At 51.5% G+C, this 24,990-nt stretch overlaps 1 protein-coding gene across 2 annotated transcripts in view; it reads left to right on the top strand.

Moving 5' to 3' along the window:
• Positions 1-64: 64 nt before the first annotated feature.
• PPAT (phosphoribosyl pyrophosphate amidotransferase) overlaps positions 65-24,990 on the top strand; it is a 41,311-nt gene continuing 16,385 nt past the window's right edge. Inside the window, exons 1-3 of one of the 2 annotated variants that reach the window (XM_032955615.2) lie at positions 65-523; positions 2,825-2,962; positions 11,400-11,595. In XM_032955615.2, the coding sequence (XP_032811506.1) occupies positions 11,426-11,595 (170 nt within the window). In that variant the 5' untranslated portion in view covers positions 65-523; positions 2,825-2,962; positions 11,400-11,425. The remainder of the gene's footprint in view (positions 524-2,824; positions 2,963-11,399; positions 11,596-24,990) is intronic. The other variant, XM_032955614.2, reaches the window with a different exon arrangement.

Below are 24,990 nucleotides of genomic sequence, written 5' to 3' on the forward strand. Positions count from 1 at the left end.
TCCCCCCTCTCCACCCCTCCCCCTCTCCACCCCACCCCTCCCCCTCTTAAGGAATTGAAGAAAACTCCCAAAACGCCCGCGGTTCTCACCGCCCTCCCCCCTCTCTCCCTGTGGAAGGAACCAACTTCCCATTTCTGACGACTGCTTCCATCGGACACCGCTTTGCCGCTTTGCCGCAGCTCCTCCCCACCACTTTAAACTCCACCTCGCCCACCACGGCAGGGAGCTCAACGCCATCAAAGTTGCCAGGCCGCTCGCGCGAACTAACTCGGTGAACTTTTAACGCGACGGCGGTGGTGGTGGTGGTGTTGTTGGTGTTGAGAGAATCACCGCAACGGAGTTGGACTCGCCCAGTTCCCCTCCACCCACCCCTTCTCTGTGATTCCCCCACGCCGCCGCGTCTCTGGGCCACGTGGTTTTAGAATTCAACTTTTGTTTCGGAGCGAGGGGTGTAAAACAAAAAAACCCACGAACTTCATTCTTCCCGGGGATTTAAAGTCGGCGGGGAGGATTTGACAACTGGGTAAGTTCGTTCTCTCTGCACCACCATCACCACCATCATCACCACCATCACCACCATCATCATCACCACCATCATCACCATCACCTATACCATCATCACCACCACCATCATCACCATCATCTATACCATCATCACCACCATCATCATCACCTATACCATCACCACCATCATCACCTATACCATTATCACCACCACCATCACCTATACCATCATCGTGCTGACTGATCAGTGGACTGCAGAGAAAGCGGTGATCGAGAATTGAGTGGCGCACTTTATAGTCTGAACCCCGCTCGTCGTTCGTTCATTCAGCATCGTATCCCTTCGCTGCTTCCACCCTCTCGCTGCGAGCCGGTGCGGTGAAGTATGGTCAAACATCTCCGCGTGAGATGGGGGGGGTGTGGATTGACAGAGCGGCTGCGTGGTTACTCCGTGGGTGATGCGCAGGGTGTCTGTGTGTTCGAGTTGTCGTGGCCCTGTTTGAGCACGTGCTGCCAAGTACAGTGCAGAGTGAAGTGAACACCGCGCCCACGTGTTCTGCCTGTAGGTGCCGTGTGGCAAGACGAGGCACGTGTCTTACTGGCTACACGTGTGTCTAACTGGCTACACGTGTGCCTAACTGGATACACGTGTGTCTAACTGGATACACGTGTGTCTAATTGGTTACACGTGTGTCTAACTGGCTACACGTGTGTCTAACTGGCTGCACGTGTGTCTAACTGGCTACACGTGTGTCTAACTAGCTACACGTGTGCCTAACTGGCAACACGTGGTCTAACTTGATACACGTGTGTCTTACTGGCTACACGTGTGTCTTACTGGCTACACGTGTGTCTAACTGGCTGCACGTGTGTCTAACTGGCTACACGTGTGTCTTACTGGCTACACATGTGTCTAACTGGCTACACGTGTGTCTAACTGGCTACACGTGTGTCTAACTGGCTACACGTGTGTCTTACTGGCTACACGTGTGTCTAACTGGCTACACATGTGTCTAACTGGCTGCACGTGTGTCTAACTGGCTACACGTGTGTCTTACTGGCTGCACGTGTCTAACTGGCTACACATGTGTCTAACTGGCTACACGTGTCTAACTGGCTACACGTGTGTCTTACTGGCTACACGTGTGTCTAACTGGCTACACATGTGTCTAACTGGCTGCACGTGTGTCTAACTGGCTACACGTGTGTCTTACTGGCTGCACGTGTCTAACTGGCTACACATGTGTCTAACTGGCTACACACGTGTCTAACTGGCTACACGTGTGTCTTACTGGCTACACGTGTGTCTAACTGGCTACACGTGTGTCTAACTGGATACACGTGTGTCTAACTGGCTACACGTGTGTCTAGCTACACGTGTGTCTAACTGGCTACACGCGTTTGAATTTACCGACCTATGCCAAATCCACTGCTGGATGAAGGTCTTCCCCCACGCTGCCGCTTCGATCATTTGAGGTCCGGGGGGGGGGGGGTGTTTGACCATACGTCACCACTGTGGCTCTCGGTGCGTGTTGCTGAACTCGCAGGGGGAGGAGGCGTGAAGTAACAACCTGAAGTAGTAACAAGTGATGATGTCCAGTGAGACGCCGCGTGGCCGGGGAAGCGAACACGGATCACAATGGCAGTGGCCGCAGTGCAGCGTGATAACGTGTATCGTGATAACGTGCAGCGTGATAAAGTGCAGCGTGAGAACGTGCGGTGTCTTTGCCCGAGTCTCGCCGTGACAAACACGCGCCACCAAAGCGTGCCACAACCCACGTCGACCGGATTCAAACAACGCAGCCCTTAACTTTCTGCTTCAGAATACGAAGTGCGTCCTATAATCCTGAGGATACGGTGTTAGCTTGCACGGGGGCGGGGGGCGGTGGGGCAATGGTGAGTTGAACCTGGCGACCTTGCTACTATGACCCCATCAGTGGCGAGTGACATCTGAAGCAGTGCTGGGCCCCCCTCCCCTTATCCACCCCCACCTCGCCTCCCAACTTCACCTACCAACCCGGCGTCGTGAAGTTTGGTCAAACAACCCCGTGTCACCGATGCAGCCTTCATCATGCAAGCAGTGGATTGACATAGGGCCCTGTGTTGCATTACACAGATGATGCTGATGATGATGACGACGGTGACTTCTATTGTGATGTCATTCTTTTGTTTGTCACTCGACTTGCTGCACACCCTCCCTCCTCTGCATCACTTGGACGGTGTTTGTTCACAACACGTACACCACCACACTGCGCCTCTTCATTGCCACACACACACACACACAGCCATTAGCCACTTGCCTGACGTATTATACTGTGCACAGGGTGTGTGTGTGTATATATATAGAAAACCAGGAATTAATTTCTCACGGATAATTTTCCGGGATCGCTGCTCGGCTGCTGTTGGAGGGGAGGCACGCGGAGAGCAGAATTAAACTAAACTCAACGTTTTATTTGAGCAGGTAAGGCCCATTGAGCTATGTCGCTCTTTTTTTTCAGACGTGACCTGGTCACAAATGGTAGCTCAACGAAGTGGCTTATCACGTGGGAATCTGTAAGAGCCAGATGCTCTCTAAACGCATGTTTCTAAATGTGGATTGGGAGAACACGCAAACTCCAAACACGCAGGCGTCATGGCCAGGACCGATCCCACGACCTCGGGTAGACCAGGCGAGGTAGTTAGCAACTTGCAGCCGTGGTGCCCCGGATGACGGATTGTGGTTTTCTGGCTGCTGTACTTTCCGGAGCAACGATCCGAACAGACCCGGCTGACTTAACTAAGCCCCTGCTTACAACACAACGATGATGATGATGTTTTAGGTTTTGGATAACATTGCTTTGCTTTCTGCTCGAAGAAAGACCGATTTTGGAAATATATAATTTAGCCTTATGATATGATTCTGACATCTTATAATTTTGCTCCTTAATACGTATTAATGTTTCTCTTCTCTATGTATTTGTATTGTTTTGTGAGTGTTTTTGCAACAGTAAGTGTTGTCGAAATGTTTTCCTTATCTTGTGTGATGTAAAATTGAACCTCGTAGAATGAACGGTGCTCTATAAATACAGATGATCATTATTATCGGCTTAAAGGTCAGACCGTTATATATTTCTCTCATCATCATCAACCATAGTCCACTCCTGGATTAAGACCTCCCCAGTGTTATTGACGAGGGCGGTGAACGTGATTTTGTTTGTGCACAGTGTTCAAGGCAGTCCCTGTTGTTGTACTGCCGGACTCCAATAATCCTCGCTCCTATGATCCACACATTCCTGGGGAAGCACGACACGTGACGAGCTCCACCCATCTCTCTGCACCTCCAGCTGTCTCATTGCAGCTGTCCGCCTGTCTCTCTGCAGCTGTCTGTCTCATTGCAGCTGTCCGCCTGTCTCTCTGCAGCTCCGCCTGTCTCTCTGTAGCTCCGCCTGTCTCTCTGCAGCTGTCCGCCTGTCTCTCTGCAGCTCCGCCTGTCTCTCTGCAGCTCCGCCTGTCTCTCTGCAGCTCCGCCTGTCTCTCTGCAGCTGTTCGCCTGTCTCTCAGCAGCTGCCCGCCTGTCTCTCTGCAGCTGCCCGCCTGTCTCTCTGCAGCTGTCTGTCTCTCCGCAGCTGTCCGCCTGTCTCTCCGCAGCTGTCCGCCTATCTCTCTGCAGCTGTCCGCCTGTCTCTCTGCAGCTGTCCGCCTGTCTCTCTGCAGCTGTCCGCCTGTCTCTCTGCAGCTGTCCGCCTGTCTCTGTAGCTCCGCCTGTCTCTCTGCAGCTGTCTGCCTGTCTCTCTGCAGCTGTCCGCCTGTCTCTCTGTAGCTCCGCCTGTCTCTCTGCAGCTGCCCGTCTGTCTCTCTGTAGCTCCACCCATCTCTGTAGCTGTCCGCCTGTCTCTCTGTAGCTCCGTCTGTCTCTCTACAGCTGTCCGTCTGTCTCATTGCAGCTCCGCCTGTCTCTCTGCAGCTCCGCCTGTCTCTCTGTAGCTGTCCGCCTGTCTCTCTGTAGCTCTGTCTGTCTCTCTGCAGCTGTCCGCCTGTCTCTCTGCACTGGCCGTCTGTCTCTCTGCAGCTGTCCACCTGTCTCTCTGCAGCTATCCGCCTGTCTCTCTGCAGCTGTCTGTCTGTCTCTCTGCAGCTGTCCGCCTGTCTCTCTGCAGCTGTCCGCCTGTCTCTCTGCAGCTCCGCCTGTCTCTCTGCAGCTGTCTGTCTGTCTCTCTGCAGCTGTCTGCCTGTCTCTCTGCAGCTGTCCGCCTGTCTCTTTGCAGCTGTCCGCCTGTTTCTCTGTAGCTCCGCCTGTCTCTCTGCAGCTGTCTGCGTGTCTCTCTGCAGCTGTCCGCCTGTCTCTCTGTAGCTCCGCCTGTCTCTCTGTAGCTCCGCCTGTCTCTCTGCAGCTGTCCGCCTGTCTCTCTGCAGCTGTCCGCCTGTCTCTCTGCAGCTGTCCGCCTGTCTCTCTGCATCTGTCCGCCTGTCTCTCTGCAGCTGTCCGTCTGTCTCTCTGCAGCTGTCCGCCTGTCTCTCTGTAGCTCCGCCTGTCTCTCTAGCTCCGCCTGTCTCTCTGCAGCTCCGCCTGTCTCTCCGCAGCTGTCTGTCTGTCTCTCTGCAGCTGTCCGCCTGTCTCTCTGCAGCTGTCCGCCTGTCTCTTTGCAGCTGTCCGCCTGTTTCTCTGTAGCTCCGCCTGTCTCTCTGCAGCTGTCTGCGTGTCTCTCTGCAGCTGTCCGCCTGTCTCTCTGTAGCTCCGCCTGTCTCTCTGTAGCTCCGCCTGTCTCTCTGCAGCTGTCCGCCTGTCTCTCTGCAGCTGTCCGCCTGTCTCTCTGCAGCTGTCCGCCTGTCTCTCTGCATCTGTCCGCCTGTCTCTCTGCAGCTGTCCGTCTGTCTCTCTGCAGCTGTCCGCCTGTCTCTCTGTAGCTCCGCCTGTCTCTAGCTCCGCCTGTCTCTCTGCAACTGTCCACCTGGCTCTCTGTAGCTCTGCCTGTCCCTCTGCAGCTCTGTCTGTCTCTCTGCAGCTGTCCGCCTGTCTCTCTGTAGCTCTGTCTGTCTCTCTGTAGCTCCGCCTGTCTCTCTGTAGCTCCGCCTGTCTCTCTGCAGCTGTCTGCCTGTCTCTCTGTAGCTCCGTCTGTCTCTCTGTAGCTCCGCCTGTCTCTCTGCAACTGTCTGCCTGTCTCTCTGCAACTGTCCGCCTGTCTCTCTAGCTCCGTCTGTCTCTTTGCAGCTGTCCGCCCGTCTCTCTGCAGCTGTCCGCCCGTCTCTCTGCAGCTGTCCGCCTGTCTGTAGCTCCGCCTGTCTCTCTGCAGCTGTCTGTCTGTCTCTCTGCAGCTGTCCACCTGTCTCTCTGTAGCTCCACCTGTCTCTCTGCAGCTGTCCGCCTGTCTCTCTGCAGCTGTCTGTTTGTCTCTCTGCAGCTCCGCCTGTCTCTGCAGCTGTCCGCCTGTCTCTCTGTAGCTCCGCCTGTCTCTCTGTAGCTCCGGCTGTCTCTCTGTAACTGTCCGCTTGTCTCTGCAACTGTCCGCCTGTCTCTCTAGCTCCGCCTGTCTCTCTGCAACTGTCCACCTGGCTCTCTGTAGCTCTGCCTGTCTCTCTGCAGCCCCGTCTGTCTCTCTGCAGCTGTCCGCATGTCTCTCTGCAGCTGTCCGCCTGTCTCTCTGCAGCTGTCTGTTTGTCTCTCTGTAGCTGTCTGTCTATCTGCAGCTGTTTGTCTGTCTCTCTGCAGCTGTCTGTCCGCCTGCCTCTCTGCAGCTGCCCGCCTGTCTCTCTGCAGCTGTCTGTCTGTCTCTCTGCAGCTGTCCGCCTGTCTCTCTGCAGCTGTCCGCCTGTCTCTCTGCAGCTGTCCGCCTGTCTCTCTGCAGCTGTCCGCCTGTCTCTCTGCAGCTGTCCGCCTGTCTCTCTGCAGCTGTCGGCCTGCCTCTCTGCAGCTGTCTGTCTGTCTCTCTGTAGCTCCGCCTGTCTCTGTAGCTCCGCCTGTCTCTCTGTAGCTCCGCCTGTCTCTGCAGCTCCGCCTGTCTCTGCAGCTCCGCCTGTCTCTCTGTAGCTCCGCCTGTCTCTGTAGCTCCGCCTGTCTCTCTGTACCTCCGCCTGTCTCTCTGCAGCTCCGCCTGTCTCTCTGCAGCTGTCCGCCTGTCTCTCTAGCTCCGCCTGTCTCTCTGCAACTGTCCACCTGTCTCTCTGTAGCTCTGCCTGTCCCTCTGCAGCTCTGTCTCTCTGCGTCTGTTCGCCTGTCTCTCTGTAGCTGTCTGTCTCTCTGCAGCTGTCTGTCTCTCTGCAGCTGTCCGCCTGTCTCTCTGCAGCTGTCCGCCTGTCTCTCTGTAGCTGTCTGTCGGTCTCTCTGCAGCTGTCTGTCTATCTCTCTGCAGCTGGCCGCCTGTCTCTCTGCAGCTGTCTGTCTATCTGCAGCTGTCCGCCTGTCTCTCTGTAGCTCCGCCTGTCTCTATGCAGCTGGCCGCCTGTCTCTCTGCAGCTTGCCGCCTGTCTCTCTGCAGCTGTCCGCCTGTCTGTAGATCCGCCTGTCTCTCTGTAGCTCCGCCTGTCTCTCTGTAGCTCCGCCTGTCTCTCTGTAGCTCCGCCTGTCTCTCTGCAGCTGTCCGCCTGTCTCTCTGTAGCTCCGCCTGTCTCTCTGTAGTTCCGCCTGTCTCTCTGCAGCTCTCCGCCTGTCTCTCTGCAGCTGTCTGTCTCTGTAGCTCCGCCTGTCTCTCTGCAGCTGTCCGCCTGTCTCTCTAGCTCTGCCTGTCTCTCTGCAGCTGTCTGCCTGTCTCTCTGTAGCTCCGTCTGTCTCTCTGCAGCTGTCCGTCTGTCTCTCTACAGCTGTCCGCCTGTCTCTCTGTAGCTCCGCCTGTCTCTCTGCAGCTATCCGCCTGTCTCTCTGCAGCTATCCGCCTGTCTCTCTGCAGCTCTGTGTCTTTTTACAGCTCCGCTTGTCTCTGTGGTTCGCGACCACGTCCCTAATCAACGAGAGCGAAGATCTTAAAATTAAGAAGTTGCGCGGATTTCAGGACCAGAAGTTTACGATCCATGATTCGATCGATTGGACGCCTGCTCTGCTGCCCAGTGTTGCATAACAAGTTAAAAAACAATCGTGATCTGTTCTCACTAAAGGGCGGTTCTGCTCTTATCAGCCTCTCAGCCTTGTGGAACAGTGTATTCCAGAAGCATTTGTTTAAGCAGGCAACTCTGGACCGTTTTCAACTTTTCTCATCAGCAGTGTCACGCCCCTTGATGGGCAGAATGGTGGCGCAGTGGGCAACATTTGTGCCTCGCAGCCAGATGGGCCTTGCTTCAATTCCCAACTCTCTGGCCCCTTTCTGCGTAGAGTTTGTATATGGCTCTCTCTTGTTCTCTCGAGATCAGTTCAGTTCAGTTTATTTTGGTATAGCCCTGTGAGCCATTCGGCTCTTGAATCGGGTGCAGCCACAACAAACAAAAAAACACGAACAAGAAAAACATCTTAAAGTGACTATGTGACTGTGCAAACAAAATCCATTGAAAAAATAATAGCAAAAATATTCCTGAAAAAAGCACCGCACACCAACGCTGTGTGCAAAAAATCCCAGTGGGATGCAAGTCAAACAACAACCACAAAAACTTAGATTAAGGCCATCAGTCTAACTCCATACTACAACAAAACAAACGTGTCCAAACAAAAAAACGTTTTCCAAATCACCAAAAAATAAAGCCATAATTGCAACGTAACAGTGATCACACGGACTGTGACCGAATTTTTACAATAAACTACATAAATAACATGTAACACCAAATCCTAGAGCCATAGCTGGCTACATGAGTTACTCCACAACAACAGACGCATCGGTCGGAGTATCAAATTTTTCAATGCACCTTTAAGATCAGCACGCTAAATCAAAATACAGATAATACTTTGCAGCGTCATCCGGAGTGAAACATTTTATTTTATTTTACGCCAATGAATAGCAGTGGCAGCTAGGGGTGTACAACTCCTCTAGAGCAGTTTTGAGAGAAGATCTCATTGGTAGCGATTCAAGTTGCAGTTTATTGGCAATAGCATTCCAGACTGGGGGCATCAATAGCAAAGGCCCTTCCTCCAGTTTTTGTACGGCAATAGGGAATGTGAAGCTGGTAAATGAGCGAAGACCTGAGGTCAAATTTGTTCTTTGAAACAGAGAGGAGATCCAGCAGGTAGTCTGCGGATTTTTTTGTAAGTACATCGTGAATAAATAAGATCTGGTGCACAAGCCGTTGAACATTAAGAGATGTTAAGTTTGACCCAATGTAGAGATCACAGTGGTGAGCACCTATATGGGCAGTTCAATGTAAATCTTAAGGCCGAGTGATGGATGGAATCAAGCTTCTTCAGTACAGTACTTTGGACTGATTTATACACGATGTCACAGTAGTCAAGTATAGGCAGTATGGTAGTTTTTATCAATTCCAAACGGAACATTGGGGGGAAGCAGTGCTTGTGTCGATACAGAAAACCAATTTTTATTTTTGTCTTTTTACCAATATAATCAATGTGGTCTTCAAAATTCAGTTTTTAATCCAGGATGACCCCAAGATACTTACAGATCTTGACTTGCTCTATTTGACAATTATTGAAGGAATGTAATTGGGGAAAAATAACTTCCTGCTTTAGTCCTGGTGAGAAGCATAGCACCTTGGTTTTGGAGGTATTCAGGACTAGTTTAAGAGGAACTAGCTGATGTTGTAGTTTGTTGAAATCACCCTGTAGCTTAGCAATCACGTCATCCGGAGAGCGGCCAGCAGTAATCGGTATCGTGTCATCTGCAAAAAGATTTACCCTGGAATGATCCAGGTCAGTGCCCAAGTCATTGACATAAAGAGAGAACAAAAGGGGGCCGGGGATCGAACCCTGTGGAACCCCTTGTGTTATCTTAACACTGTTTGACCTCCAACCATCTGTGAATACAGTTTGGGTGCGAGAAAAGAGGTAATTTTGTAACCATTTTACTGCGTTTTCGGAAAAACCGAGGCAACTTAGTTTACTAAGCAGGGTGTTGTGGTCTACTGTATCAAAAGCTTTGGACAGGTCTAGAAAAAGACAGGCACAGTACTGCTTATTATCAAGGCTACTGTAAATGTGATTCAGAGAGTGTAATGCAGCAGATGTGGTGCTGTATTTTTTTTGGAACCCAGATTGTTTTAGATGTAGTAGATTGTTGGTGGACAGGAAACGTGTGTGATGGTTCGACAGAGGCACGCACACTCGTATGGAGGCAACACTATTTATTTAACACAACTGCAATACAACTGTAACACACACAATATATAAGGTTGTGACCACCGTCCTAATTGCGCTAACATTCGAACACTCGGCTACTACTCAACGTGGCCAAGCCAGGAGGGCTTCTGCTTGGCCAGGACGACTTGAGGCTTCTGTCTTCAGTCTTCATGAGGCGTCTTCATCCCGGACACGAACAGCCCCGCTCTGTGTGCGGAACCCGCTTATATGCCTCTCGGCGTGGCCGGCCACGCCCAGGCCACGCCCAGGCCACACCCAGGCCACGCCCACCTTCTCGAACCCTCGAGAAGGCTCTGCCCCCCGACTACATGACCTCCAAGGTCCCCCTGGAGCCCCTGGCCCCCACCTCAATCCGGTCACGTGTCCGGTCGGGTTCACTCAGAGTGCCACGGCCTGACACGACCCCCGTGGCACTCGTCAACAGCCTCCACACTGCCCGACCCGGCAGTGACGTCATTCATACCGACCCGACATAGCAGTGATGTCATGCGAACAGACCCAACACGGTAGTGACGTCATAGGTCACTACACGTGTGAGAGGGGTTATCTAATTGAGGTGAGTTTGTATGTTCTCCACATTCTGCAGAGGTTTCCTGCAGCTTCTCCGGTTTTATTCGACAGCTAAAAAAACAATTACATTGTATCTCTGCATTGGCCAAAACAACCCAACGCAAGAAAATAATTACCTGCATATTACTCTTGGGATATCGCTTTGCAACACCGCCCCCTACTGCGACATCTTGGCAGGCCCCTTGTGAGTTTTTGTGACTCGGTAAGGCAAGTGCAAGCATAATCACAACAATGTTACGGTTCTGTTACGAGGCAGTGTTTACGAACACGGTGATCAGGTTTGTTTAAACGTGTGCTTGTAAATACATCACTGCGAACACAATTTATTATTGCATTTCTTTTTCATGAACACAATTCAGTTGTAAGCATCCTCTAAACATTTCCCAGTGTTCTCGGAGCCCCGCAGTCTAAAGTCTCTCTGACCTTCCTTCAGAAGGAGGACCATCGCCTGAAACGTCAGCCCTTCTTGGCAGACACTTCATTGTTAAGTCTCGAGCATCTGCCACCCCTAATAGTGACATTTTCCTGCCCCCAAGCACCCTCTCATTTATCGACAGTCACAATGTTGTTTTTTACCCTGTGCGTGTTCTCCAATCCACGTGTTCCTCTTCCGCTCTGGGCGTAATTCGAAGTGTGCGCTTCTCTCCACGCTTCTTTGGGCAACTTTCAGTTTTTGCCGACAACCGCGTTGTTTCTGAACCAGACGTCATAGCAAGGTGGCACTCTCCGAGTAAAACAAATCACGGACATTGTCTAGCATTTCTGACTTTGCAGGAAGCATTGCACGGCAGTTGCCGGTGGTGGTGGTGGTGAACAACAACAACCAATGTGGCCACACATTCAGCTCTTTGAGCTGGTGGTCTGGTCAAGTCTGCGACAATTGTGCATGCAATGCGATGATGGTGGTAATGATGACGTCAATTTGTAACACGATACCGCCGCACTGTGTTCAATCCCTTGTAGAGAGAGAGAGAGAGAGGACGACTCGGCGGCACGCCAGGCACGACTCCCCCTGTCGTGCCATCCCGCTCTTCGCGAGCGGCGACACACACCTCTTCCGCGTCCGCGAGCACCCAATTCTTGTCCGCCCTTCGCGATGGGATTTCTCCTCGTCTTTTCGCAGAGCGTCGCAGCTGCTGTGCTTGAACGATGGGCGATGGCGCCGAAGCCGGGGGATGGACGGATCAGGCGGCGGAGGGCGACGAGGCGGAACTGCGGGAGGCGTGCGGCGTGTTCGGCTGCGTGGCCCAGGGCGAGTGGCCGAGCCAGTTGGACGTGGCTCACATCATCGCGCTGGGGCTGGTGGCGCTGCAGCACAGGTGGCCTACGCGGGTTGGTGGTCGGGTCGGTGGGTTGGGGTGGGGCCCACCGACGGCAATGCACATTTTTTTAATGTATATTTTATGGCGGCACGGCAATGAACAGCAACCAGGGTGGACGATTTCTACAGGCCGGTGCGTGCAAAAGGAGGTTCATATGTTCTCCGGCCGTGAGCTGCACGGAGTAATGATTAGAGGGGATGGGACGAAGCAGAGCGAGGGGAGCGGGATATAAGAGTGGGGATTTAAAGATGAAGCAAAGAAGAGGGTGTTTACCCTGATTTTCTTTCGATGCAGTTTCTTCGGAACGTGGTGCCGGCGTCTCAATCGCTCGGTTCTCATGCGCGCGATTCGATGAGTGAATTGTGAGCGTCAGCATTGATGTTAACAATTCGATAATCGCAGCCAGAGTGATTATCTGTTATAATATTGCTGCGCCAAGAGAAGACGTTGGTTGGCGTTGTGAAGCCGATCCACCCCTACCCCTACTCCTGGCCGTGCACTCTCCCCCACCCCCCCTCCTGCTCACCACCTACCGGCCTCACGACTACCCAAATCAGCCCAACTCTGTGTTGCGGGTGGGGGGTGGTGGCAGAGCTTAAAGAGAGAGATAGGCATGGTCTATAGAAGAAGGGCGGGTCCTAGAAAGGATAGGTGTGAAGCCTAAAGAGTAAGGGGGCGGACCATGAAGAGGAAGGAGGCAGGGCATAAAAAATAAAGGGCGGAGCCTCCAGAGGCTAAACGTCCCTGTTGAATGGAGGCAATAAAATAATACAAATACAAAAAAATAAAATAATACAAATACGTACAACAGGCAGCGAACGTCTAGTGCCGCACCAGTTGTTGTATGCCGTTATATATGGTGGCCATGGTGGCGGCTTGGGGGAAGGCCTTGGTCCAGCAGTGGATTGATCCTGGCCGATGACGAGGATGGTATTTGTTGCTTGCGACCGAATAATGCCCGAATGCGCCCGATCTCGTTGTACCGAAACTTTGTTTATGGAATATATACGTGTATCGAGGTAATGCCGTACGGCACAAAAGCAATGGAGTCGTGAATCTATCTGCCCAGAATTTCTGGGAGTTAATCCCCTAATATTATGTGCCATGGGTTTTCTCCGGGTTTTTTCAGTTTCCTCCCATCGCAGAGCAAAATCATTCATTATTTAAAAAGGGGAATTGGGGCAAACGTCATCAGTGTAGCAGACCCCTCCTGAAACAAAACAGAGTCTCAATGTTATTTTTCAGGAGGGTCCGTGTCGAGTTTTGTAAGATATTTAAATTCGTACGTATGCGTCACAATTTAATTTTTTGGCCAGATCACTTAAGTAAAGGTCGTGTCGTACGCCCTCCTCCACCCGATACAGCCAATAAAGTTGTCACGTGATGAACAAACAAGTTTTTCCTGCTTCAGCAGCACCACCACCGATGTGTTGTTGTTGGTGCGTGATCCACACAAAATGTAACAATGTAACAATCCCGACGTTTCCCTGGAAGTTACAGCGAGCATCATCATGATGATGATCATGATGATGCTCGCTGGAGAAGGTGTTTAGTTGGTGTTTGAACATGTTAACACCTGTTTTATTGCCAGAAAGGGTAAAACCTATTCTTATTTCTCATCATCATCATCAGGCAAATTGCCAAAATTATGAAAATGTCCTCCAGTTGTGGGTCCTTGAATGGGTGGTGTGACATCATCACTGTGGTTCCTCCAAGGCAGCAGGATGTGGAAGGAAGTGATACCCACACGCTAATTTCCATTATGCCAAGTTTAGTGGGGAGTTGTCTGTGTGCTGTAAAGAAGGCCGAATGCCCGTATGGTCACCCACTCTTTACTTTTCCTTGTAAGGTCACGCATGGCGTTGTTGCTGTTGTTGTTGACGAACGTGTTGAGCTGTCTTGTTGTTTGTGCTTGCTTGTTCACCGCTGCCAATGGTGCAGCAGCAGCATTGCCAAGTAATCTGTTTAATTACAGTGAGGGAAAAAAGTATTTGATCCCCTGCTGATTTTGTACATTTGCCCACTGACAAAGAAATGATTAGTCTATAATTTTAATGGTAGGTTTATTTGAACAGTGAGAGACAGAATAACAACAACAAAATCCAGAAAAACGCATGTCAAAAATGTTATAAATGTATTTGCATTTTAATGAGGGAAATAAGTATTTGACCCCCTCTCAATCAGATTTCTGGCTCCCAGGTGTATTTTATACAGGTAACGAGCTGAGATTAGGAGCACACTCTTAAAGGGAGTCCTCCTAATCTCAGCTTGTTACCTGTATAAAAGACACCTGTCCACAGAAGCAATCAATCAATCAGATTCCAAACTCTTCACCATGGCCAAGACCAAAGAGCTCTCTAAGGATGTCAGGGACAAAATTGTAGACCTACACAAGGCTGGAATGGGCTACAAGACCATTGCCAAGCAGCTTGGTGAGAAGGTGTCAATAGTTGGTGCGATTATTTGCAAATGGAAGAAACACAAAAGAACTGTCAATCTCCCTCGGCCTGGGGCTCCATGCAAGATCTCACCTCGTGGAGTTGCAATGATCATGAGAATGGTGAGGAATCAGCCCAGAACTACACGGGAGGATCTTGTCAATGATCTCAAGGCAGCTGGGACCATAGTCACCAAGAAAACAATTGGTAACACACTATGCCATGAAGGACTGAAATCCTGCAGCGCCCGCAAGGTCCCACTGCTCAAGAAAGCAGATATACATGCCCGTCTGAAGTTTGCCAATGAACATCTGAATGATTCAGAGTTTTGCAGTTTTCATTTATTTGGTATAGCCCTGTGAGCCATTCGGCTCTTGAATCGGGTGCAGCCGCAACAAACAAAAACATGAACAAGAAAACATCTTAAAGTGACTATGTGACTGTACAAACAGAAAATCCAGGAAAAAAACATCAAAAATATTCCAGAAAAAACACCGTGCACCAACGCTGTGTGCAGAAATTCCAGTGGGATGCAAGTCAAACAACAGCACCAACCACAAGACAACTTGGATTAAGGCCATCAGTGTAACTCCGCACTACAACAAACAAACATGGCCAAACCAAAAAACATTTTCAACATCAAAATAAAGCCATAAAAGCAATGTAACAGTGATCATAGGAACTGTGACAGAATTTTCACAATAAACGACAAACAACATGTAACACCAAACCCTAGAACCATAGCTGGCTGCATGAGTCACTCCACAACAACAGGAGCATCAGTCGGAGTATCAGAGGACAACTGGGTGAAAGTGTTGTGGTCAGATGAGACCAAAATGGAGCTCTTTGGCATCAGCTCAATTCGCCGTGTTTGGAGGAGGAGGAGGAATGCTGCCTATGACCCCAAGAACACCATCCCCCACCGTCAAACATGGAGGTGGAAACATTATGCTTTGGGGGTGTTTTTCTGCTAAGGGGACAGGACAACTTCACTGCATCAAAGGGACGATGGACGGGGCCATGTACCATCAAATCTTGGGTGAGAACCTCCTTCCCTCAGCCAGGGCATTAAAAATGGGTCGTGGATGGGTATTCCAGCATGACAATGACCAAAAACACACGGCCAAGGCAACAAAGGAGTGGCTCAAGAAGAAGCACATTAAGGTCCTGGAGTGGCCTCGCCAGTCTCCAGACCTTAATCCCATAGAAAATATGTGGAGGGAACTGAAGGTTCGAGTTGCCAAACGTCAGCCTCCAAACCTTAATGACTTGGAGAAGATCTGCAAAGAGGAGTGGGACAAAATCCCTCCTGAGATGTGTACAAACCTGGTGGCCAGCTACAAGATTCGTCTGACCTCTGTGATTGCCAACAAGGGTTTTGCCACCAAGTACTAAGTCATATTTTGCAGAGTGGTCAAATACTTATTTCCCTCATTAAAATTCAAATCAATTTATAACATTTTTGACATGCGTTTTTCTGGATTTTTTTGTTATTCTGTCTCTCACTGTTCAAATAAACCTACCATTAAAATTATAGACTGATCATTTCTTTGTCAGTGGGCAAACGCACAAAATCAGCAGGGGATCAAATACTTTTTCCCTCACTGTAGGTGGGGAGTGATAGCACCCTTAGTGGTTTCAGGGGTGACCTAAAACCGTTGCCCTAAAATATTTATGGCTTTAAAAAAAAAACTCCCACTGGATTGTTAACGTGCGATTATGCAATGCGATTCGCTGCGCACAGAGACATGTTATCGGATTGCGAACCCAAATCGTCAGTTCTCGGGGGGGGTCAGGGTTTTGGGTCGAGGAGGTCATAATAGCAGAGCCGTTTTTTTTTAGCTTGCGGTTTGAACGGTGGTGCAGTGGTTAGGGGGGCTGCGTTTTGAGTCATTGCCACGGCTCACATCAGTGCTTCAGACTAATATCTGAACCAGTGCTCAGTCACTGCCTTCCTTCACTCCACCAACTCTCATTGGCTGGCGTGGTGAAGTATGGTCTAACAATCCCCCTTTTGTGATTTGGAGCTTTCGTGACTTCAGGAATTACTCTTTGGTTCTTTCGGTAAAGTCACGTAGAAAGAAAAATAAATTAAATAATAACATTCGACGTTTCGATTGCAACACAAGCAATCATCATCGGGTACAAATGAAAGCGAAAACAAACCTAGTAAACTTGAAAATATAATGCAGTACAACACAGAGTCGGCTAACATAACAGTCAACACCCTACCTGGTTGGTTACGTTTTTCCAAAGATTGATAAATTTAAGAGAGCTAAAACACAGACACGGAGACACATAGACAGACACACAAGCAGAGAGAGCTAACACAGAGACACAGAGAGAGACACACACATAGGCACACAGAGAGAGACAACTTACAGAGACACACAGAGAGAGACACACAGGCACAGAGAGAGAGACAACTTACAGAGACACACAGAGAGAGACACACACATAGGCACACAGAGAGAGACACACAGGCACAGAGAGAGAGAGACAACTTACAGAGACACACAGAGAGACACACACACATAGGCACACAGAGAAACAACGCCTCTTGTGTCGAGGTCTTAAATAGAGAGAAAGGGTGGCAGAGAGAGAGAGGGGTGGGGGAGAGAAATTGGCATCTCTGCTTATGTGTCTGTCTCTGTCTCCGTGTCTGTGTTTTGTCTCTCTCTCAAATTTAGCAATCTTTGGAAGAACGTAATCATCCAGGTAGGGTGTTGACTGTTATGTTAGCCGACTGTGTTGTCCTGCATTATATTTCTAAGTTTACTAGGTATGTTTTCTCTTTCATTTGCACCTGATGATGATTGCTTGTGTTGCAATCGAAACGTCGTATGCTATTATTTGATTTATTTTTCTTTCTACGTGACTTTACCAAAATAACCAAAGAGTAATCCCCCTTTTACCTGATCGACAATCGTCATCATTTGACTCGTGTTCAAGTCGAATACGGGAGCTAGGGGGGGGGCGGTGGGGGAGCGGTGGCATGGCGGTTAGAGGCCATTTATTTAGTACGTACGCAAAAATCTGTCAACTTGACCCCCCCTCCCTGTCCGCACGCGTACTTTTTACAGCCCCCCCCCCCCCCCCACCTACGTACGATTGACGCCCCCCCCCCACCCCCGAATCCTATAGAACGGCTGATATTTAATCCACGCAGAAACGATGAAGGATTAATAGTATTAACGTGTTGAAGCAAACAGATAGTCCACCGCCAGACTATCTAACTCATTGGAAGGCCAATGTAGACAAATGATTATCGAGGCTTCACCCTCCCCCCCCCCTGTTTCCTATGCGTACATTGTCAGTAGACCCCCCCCATACGCAAGCTACGCATTTGGGTTAACCCCCTCCCCCCTGCATGCGTACGTACAATGGACGGCTCCTTATCTCGCGGCGTTATAAAACAGTGGCTCGGGGCGATATCTCGCTGCGTTATAAAACAGTGGCTCGGGGTGATATCTCACTGCGTTATAAAACAGTGGCTCGGGGTGATATCTCACTGCGTTATAAAACAGTGGCTCGGGGTGATATCTCGCGGCGTTATAAAACAGTGGCTTGGGACGATGTCTGAACCGCTGCTTGGTCATGCTTCCCTTCAACTCGCGTTGACCAGCGTGGTGAAGTACGGTCGATCGCACAAACTCCCCAACAGACACCGCGTTAGCGAGGCTCTCGTCATTCAGCAGTGGATTCACAGAAGGTGGTATTTAGCGCAACAATCCCCGTTTTTGTTAGGCAATGTCGTGGTCTTTATGCCAAAAGGAGGAGGTAATGTCAAGAATTTTGGCATAAAACTACTGCATGGCCCAATCCAAAAGCAAATACGGATCAGAGGGCTGGATTATTATAAGAATAACAACATCCGTACATCACAGACAATGTTTTCTTAAACACTGATTCTTTGTCGCTCATCTCTTTGCCCCTTCAATTCACCTCTCATCCCCCAAATGCGCCCTCCGCATCATCGTGATATGTTAGAACTTGCCACTTGAGAAGGATCGTTGCCCGCAGTGGATTGACAAAGGGCTGCGCGCGTTTGCTTGGGACGCTGGATTTCTTGGCAGGCTCCCCAACCCCCCTCTGTACCTCGGATTAGCACGGTTGGCTACGTACGGTGCTGTAGAAGTTCAACACCCGCGCACACATACGTACGTACGGGGCCACGGTGATTGCCTGGCGCTAAGACGCGGCGGGCATGGGCGTGCGCGGAGGCTAACGCACCCACCACTCGACTCGCGTTATGTAATTTTGAAAAAAATGTAATGCGGCCGTAACAATGCACGGCCCTGTGCCGAGCCACTGCGGCAAGAAAGGCTCCCCACACCGTACTTCACCACACTAGTCGGTGCCGGTTAGCGATGCGGGGTGGAAAGGGGGGTGCTGTGCTGGAGGTCACTGGATCAAGTTGGGATATCACTCCGAGCCACTGATGTTAGCCGTGGCCGGGAATTGAACGCATGTTGCGCCGGACTCCTAGCGCAATGCCTCAAGGTGAACCTAGCTTGGCACCTGCGCCGCGGTGACGGCACCGCCTCTTAGCGGCGGACGGCGGTTGTTGTTTTCCGCAACGTGCAAAACTGCGGCGCACATCGCAAAAAGATGAGAAATAGATACTGCTCCACACTGGTCAGGAGGGCTGAACGATTTGTGGAAAATATCGAATTGCGATTTTTCTGACAGTTATTGCGATTTGATTTTTTTAAGTCACGCTTCAGTTCAATATTCAATGTGTAATAGATTTAAAACATGTGATGGAGCATTACCACGTGATACCTGAACTGCTCTATATATTCTAATGCAAGGATGAGAACTTAGAAGATATGAATTGCTTCCAACATGTATTTATTCAAATGTTTTAATTGTAATGAAACGATCAAACATAGAACAATTGTAAAAAAATAAAACAATTCCAATAAGAAAGTAATAGGACTTTTCAAATCGCAAAAAAATCGCAGCCTTTGCAATTTGCTATTCGCATTGTTTCAAATTGCGATTTCGATTTGAAATCGATTAATTGTTCAGCCCTACTGGTCCGTGCCGGTTTGTGAAGAGGGGGTTGGAAGAGGAGCAGGAGGAGGTGGGACTAGAACTGCTTCAGACATCACTCTGAGCCACTGATGTTAGCCGTGGCCAGAAGTGGAATTCGGGGTGCCGGGTTCAGAACACAGAATGCCAACCGTTGCGCTGTTGCTTCTCCATCATACAATTTACCCGCCTGGGGAGGAAAAAATATAAATGTCAGTCTTCATTTACACAGATGTTGAAGGATGAGAGCCGAACCAACCCTCGAGCGAAATAATATTTCAAGTTTATTTTGTTTATCCCGGGTGAGATACGTCAAGCAACCGGAACGAGCCTCAATTGCGAGATTGTCCTGGGCCATGGGTCCGCCAGTAGGGGACGATGATCGCTGCTGTGTGCGTGTGATCCCAATTGAGTAATATATTTCGAGCCTAATGCCGGCACACAACGGCCTTACTCTTGCGAATGACATCACGGGATCTTTAGCGTCCACCGTGAGTGAAGCAGATGGCGTGTAATATTGTTATCGCGGTTAATTCCACACTGCAGTGTTAATCGGGGCGGCCGATGGATTCCAACCGTGATCCCCTAAGCAAGCAGCGAACGCAGCGCTACAGCCGGGCCGCGTCACTGCCCTCAACTGGCAAGGCCACGGTGTGCGTGGCGAGTTGGTGTCACGGAGTGCAGGCTGAGGTGCTACGGTGGCTAGGAGATGTTAACTACCTCACCTAGTATGCAGGAGGACGTGGGTTCGATCCCGATCCTGACAGCTGTATATTTGGAGTTTGCGTGTTTTCCCCGTGGTCACGTGGTTTTTCCCTCAACACATTTAGAATCACCATCACGCGTTTCGAGTATTTGGCTGCAATGCATTTCCACACGCTAAGCCTCTTCGTTGAGCTATCATTTGTGGCCAGGTCACTTCTGAAAAAGTGCTATTTAGCTAAGTGGGTCATACCTGGTATAGATTTCATCTCGGTGATCCTGCTGCATGCCATTAGATTGTATATAATCTGATTACATTAGTATTACAACCTCACATAGTCCGATTCCATAATAGAAATGCAATGTCATGGAATTGGATTACATGTGGTTGGATAATAATTGTTTCATGTTACCAGTTTAACTTCACGTGATCAAATTACATATTAGCAATAACATGTGATTGCACAATAGCAATATGTAATTTGATTATGTTTTAAGAATGCAATCTCATGGAATATGTTTGCATAATAGGAATCGTTTTTCACTTTGACTGAACAAGGCTGTCTTTCCACGTTTAACGGAATGCTTTTCTTCCAGTCCATCAACCTATTTGGCCAATGCTACAAATGTGTCACAAGATCATCGGTTTAGAGCAGAACTCTGGCTTGACACTGCTCGTGATGTACACAAGTATCAAAACCAGGCGCTAACCCAAATCGATGAGAGGCAGCTTCAGGGATGGCAGCCGGGTGTGACGCGTCAGCGTGGGCCCGCGCATCGCAACGTCGTCCCGTCATCGCCGTCGCTTCATCGTCGTCCCGCGCGTCGTCGTACCGGGCCTCGCCTCTTTGCGGTGCCGCATGACGTACGGTTTTTATTTCGTTGATGAAATTAGCGGCGAAAATATGAATCCGGTGAGCGTTTATTTTTTTATTTTTAGCCAACAATGAACTAAGAGCGGACGGGAATCGCCAAGCGTGACGATGATCACGACTTCCCAGCAGCAACCGATGACGGCGAGACGGAATTCCCGAGCCTGACTGAAGATGCAGACTGAGATTAACTTCGCGTTATTATTAAAGACCAAACACGGTAATTGGCTAGCCGTGTATCGCCAAAACGCGGTACAACCTATGAGTAGCAAAACGTTAGTCATACCCATTCATTTACACGGCCAAAGAGAGTAAATTATGCAATAACCCCACTAATTTAAAGTCGCCATTACATAATTCACCGTTACTGGCTACAGAGAGAGGATGGAACCACTCGAGTGATGGCGCCTCCTCAGGGGGTATCGACCAGCGAGATATCTGGACTGGGCCACTGGGATAGTCCGTGAGCCATCCTTTCGCGTTGACTCGTGACATCACGACGTGAGATCCACAGACTAGGACTCGCATAAAAAGACCCCAGATTAAGACTCCGCACCAAAACTTTAAAAAAGAATCGCGGCGACGAGCTCAACGCCGCTGCCCGGTGTCTGGGTGCGCCGCGTCTCCTCCTCGGAGCTGGCGCTGCACCTCGCGGGGACGTGTACACCGTGGCCACGGAGCCAGGCGGCTCAGGCAGGGGGCAGTGCTGGCACACGCAGTAGAGGAGACGCGGCGGCGCTGTTCCCCTGGCACGGGATCCGAGCGGCGTTACGCTCACGGGGGTGGGGGTGTGTGTGCGTGCACGCGAGTCTGTCTGTGTGTGAGTCGGTAGGCGCGTGTGTGTGCATGTGGGTCGGTGTGTGTGTGCGAGTCGGTGGGTGTGTGTGGGTCGGTGGGGCGTGTGTGGGTCGGTGGGGCGTGTGTGGGTCGGTGGGGCGTGTGTGGGTCGGTGGGGCGTTTGTGGGTCGGTGGGGCGTGTGTGTGTTTGTGTGTGTGTGAATTGGTGTGTCTGTGGGCTGGTGTGTGTGAGTCAGCTAGGGCGTGTGTGTGTGTGTGTTTGAGCTTTTGAGTTGGAGGCATTCGCTCTCCAGCAACAACGGAGGGCATAGGAGCGACGCCGACAACAATGAGCGGCACACCAGGCAACTAAAACGCAGAAAGTTGGCACAGGAGTGAATACAGGTGGTGCATCTGCCAATCACTTCAGTTAACCCATGGCACCTGGGTCTGTCCCGTGACCTGCCAGCAGGCCTTCGACACTTCACATGGCCTCATAGTGCACCGAGCATGGCACAAACTCCGTGGTAACTTCACCGCTACTTAGTGGTGAACGGCGGTTGTTGTTTGAGTGTGTGTGTGTGTGTACGAGTCGGCAGGGGTGTGTGCGAGTCCACGTAAAGAGCCTTTACAGACTGTTGGGGTCAACACGGCACACAAGGCGGTGGCGTGGTCAGCACCACGCCCGGCCACCTTCGTCTTCCCAGTGGTGATGTTCGTTCACCGCACCAGGCACTCATTGAAGGTCTCGGGGTGGTCGTCTCGGACCAGTTCAGCCGTTCGTCGCTGACGTTGGCCGTGACTGGGAATCGAACCCAGGTGGCCCCTCTCGGGGTCAGCCGATCAGTGAACTCCCCATAGTCTGTTGAGGCTATACGGGGGGATCATTGTCTCGTGTGTGTGTGTGTGCGCGACAGTACGTGTGGCTGTGTTCGTGCATTGGTGACTGCATGCGTGGTCCGTACATGAGTGTGCGTGTGTGCGGGTGTGTGTGTGTGTGTGTGCGGGAGTGTGTGTGTGTGTGTGCGGGTGTGTGTGACTGGTTGCGTGGGTGGGTTCACGAGTGAGTGGATCTCCCCGTGCGCGAGTGGGCGCTTGTTTGCACGAGTGTGCGCGGGTATGTTCGTGTGAGTCCATTCGTGTGTTCTTAGGCACACGTGTATGGTGCGGGCGTGAGTGTGTGGGTGCATGCGTGGGATCGTGTGTGCGGGTATATGGGGTGGGGGTGGGTCGGTGCGTTTTTGGGATGTGCGTGCGTGTATTGGTGCGGGGATGGTGGGATGTGGGTGGCCACGTGTGTGTGTGTGTTTGTGTGTGATGCGTACACGAGCGTGAGTGCATGCGTGTGAGTGTGTGTGCACACGGGTATATGGGTGCGTGTGGGTCGGTGTCTGTGTCAGATGTGCGTAACAATCGCCCTCGGGGAGCGGTGGTGTCGTGGTTAGCACACTTCGCGACTAATCTGGTGCGGTGTGTAAACATCACCACTGGTGCTGGCCACCCACCCCCTCGTGTGCCGTGCCTGCCTCTTCATAGGTGCTCGCTAATCGAGCTTGCCCCAACAGTCTGTTGAGGCTGTACGGGGGATCTTTATCTTTCTCACCATCGCCCTCGCACAGAGATGGCCGTGGGCATTCCGAACGCAAAACCCACGCTTATATGAACAAGAATGAAATGGGCACACGTGGACCGGTTAGTTACCAAAGTCAATATGAACATGCATTTAGCGTCGCGAGGCATGTAACCCTTAGCTTGGGCGACTCGCAGTCCGGGTAAATTAGCATGTGGCCCAAATAAATGCGTTTGTGGAATTGGTTCGGGGAAAACCGAACACCGCCTCCGCGCCATGCGGCGACAGTTTTGGAGCACTCGGTGGCATTGCAATGGCCCCCCGCCCCCCCGCATCTCCCCCCTACCCCCCCCCCCCCCATTCTGAGCTCAAATAGAAACTGGCGCTCTTCCTCCAGGCAGAACAAGACGCCGGTTATTCACGATCACGATGCTGAACCCTGGGCAAGAATCCTCCGACCGCTGTGCCCATTTCCCGTCCAACCCCCCTCTCCCCCGTCCCGTTCTCGTGTGCCCCCGTCGGTCTGATGCCCCCCCCAGCACCCACCCCCCCCCCACCGCCCACCCACCGCCCTCCCCGCCGCTCTTCATCTCAGGGTAGTATCAATAGCTAAAGTGGGCCGAGCGAGGAGTTGGCCATCTCCCACGATCACGCCCCGTTATGTAACGGCCTGGCCGCAGCTGCCCTGCCTGTTTAATGGGTTGCATAACAGCCTCGTCACTTCATACATTTATTTAGACAATTTTGCCGCCGCTCCGGTCGGCTGCGAGCGTGTCCCCGGCTGCTGGGTGCCACAGTCCCTCGATCGCAGCACCCATCGGAAAGGGGTGGGAGCGGGGGGCGGAAGGGGGATGGGGCGGGGGCTTTACCGGCCGGCGGCCGGTGATACCGGCGCCACAACGGCTCGCGCTTTCCGTCCACTGCGGCCATCGGGCGCCCCAGGAAAGAACGGACAAGCTGACTCACAAACCATCGCACGCGTCCCCTCCGTGACCGGCGGGGGGGGGGGGGGACCCTGCGTGCCCCCACCCTACCCCTTACCCCCACCACCACCTCACCCGGGCCACCCGCCTGTTGTGTGTTGGGTTGTGTAACGCGGCTGTTGTGTAACACGTGTTTGTGTTGGGTCGCGCGAGGGGAGCGTTGTGCGTCTTGGCTGCAGGTGCGCGCGTGCGTGCGTGCGTACGCGCGTGCGCGCGGTGCGTGTTGCGCGCCGACACGCCGCTCGGCGTTGCCACGATTGTCCTCTTCCCTAGGCGCGCACCCTCTGCCGCCACAGATCGCAGGGCTTATGTAACAATGCAGTCACCGAGTTGCACAACGGCAATTTCCGCGTGCGTTACGGCAGCTGATGGGCGGCACGCGCCAAGTGGCAGCGCGCGCAGAAATCGGCGGCGCCGACCTCGGTGACGGCAAATTAATTGGAACGTACCCGCGCGCGTGCTTGTCGCGGAGTGCACTCGCGGCGACGCGATTTTGGTCGCCTTCAACCCGCGCTCGGGCGCCGTGGCGCTCGCAGATTTCTCCCAACGAACAAAATAAAACGAACCAACAAGGCACGGTTCGGTGCCGGGGATTTTGGTGGCGGTTGGCGCCGGCGGCGGTGCCCGGTGCGCGCGGTGAAGATCGAGGGCAGCCTCTGCAGGGCGTTTGCCGCAGTCGGCGAGAAATCCTGAGGCGGGGAAAATGTTCGTTTCCCCAATTTCTGCAGGCCAAATCAGAAATAGGCTACACCGGTGGGTTGTTACACAACGCGATGATGTAATCCGTCTTGGGGGCTTGTTATGCAATCCTGCACCAGCACGGATTTATATATCAGAAATAAAATATTCTGGAAACTTGCCCTCCCGTTTTTTTTTTATTCCCTCCGCCTATTTATGCATTCATAATTCTCCTGCTCGTCGGCACTCTTTACATGTTGCATTTTGCACGCACGTAGTAGCCTATATCTCGACGTATCCTTCCGGCCTCTTTTTAGGTGGCATATGGAAAAAAA

Source organism: Petromyzon marinus, chromosome 16 (assembly GCF_048934315.1).
Source record: "Petromyzon marinus isolate PM22_M1 ecotype Great Lakes invasive population chromosome 16, UKy_Petmar_22M1.pri1.0, whole genome shotgun sequence".
Classification (NCBI taxonomy): Eukaryota; Metazoa; Chordata; class Hyperoartia; order Petromyzontiformes; family Petromyzontidae; genus Petromyzon; species Petromyzon marinus.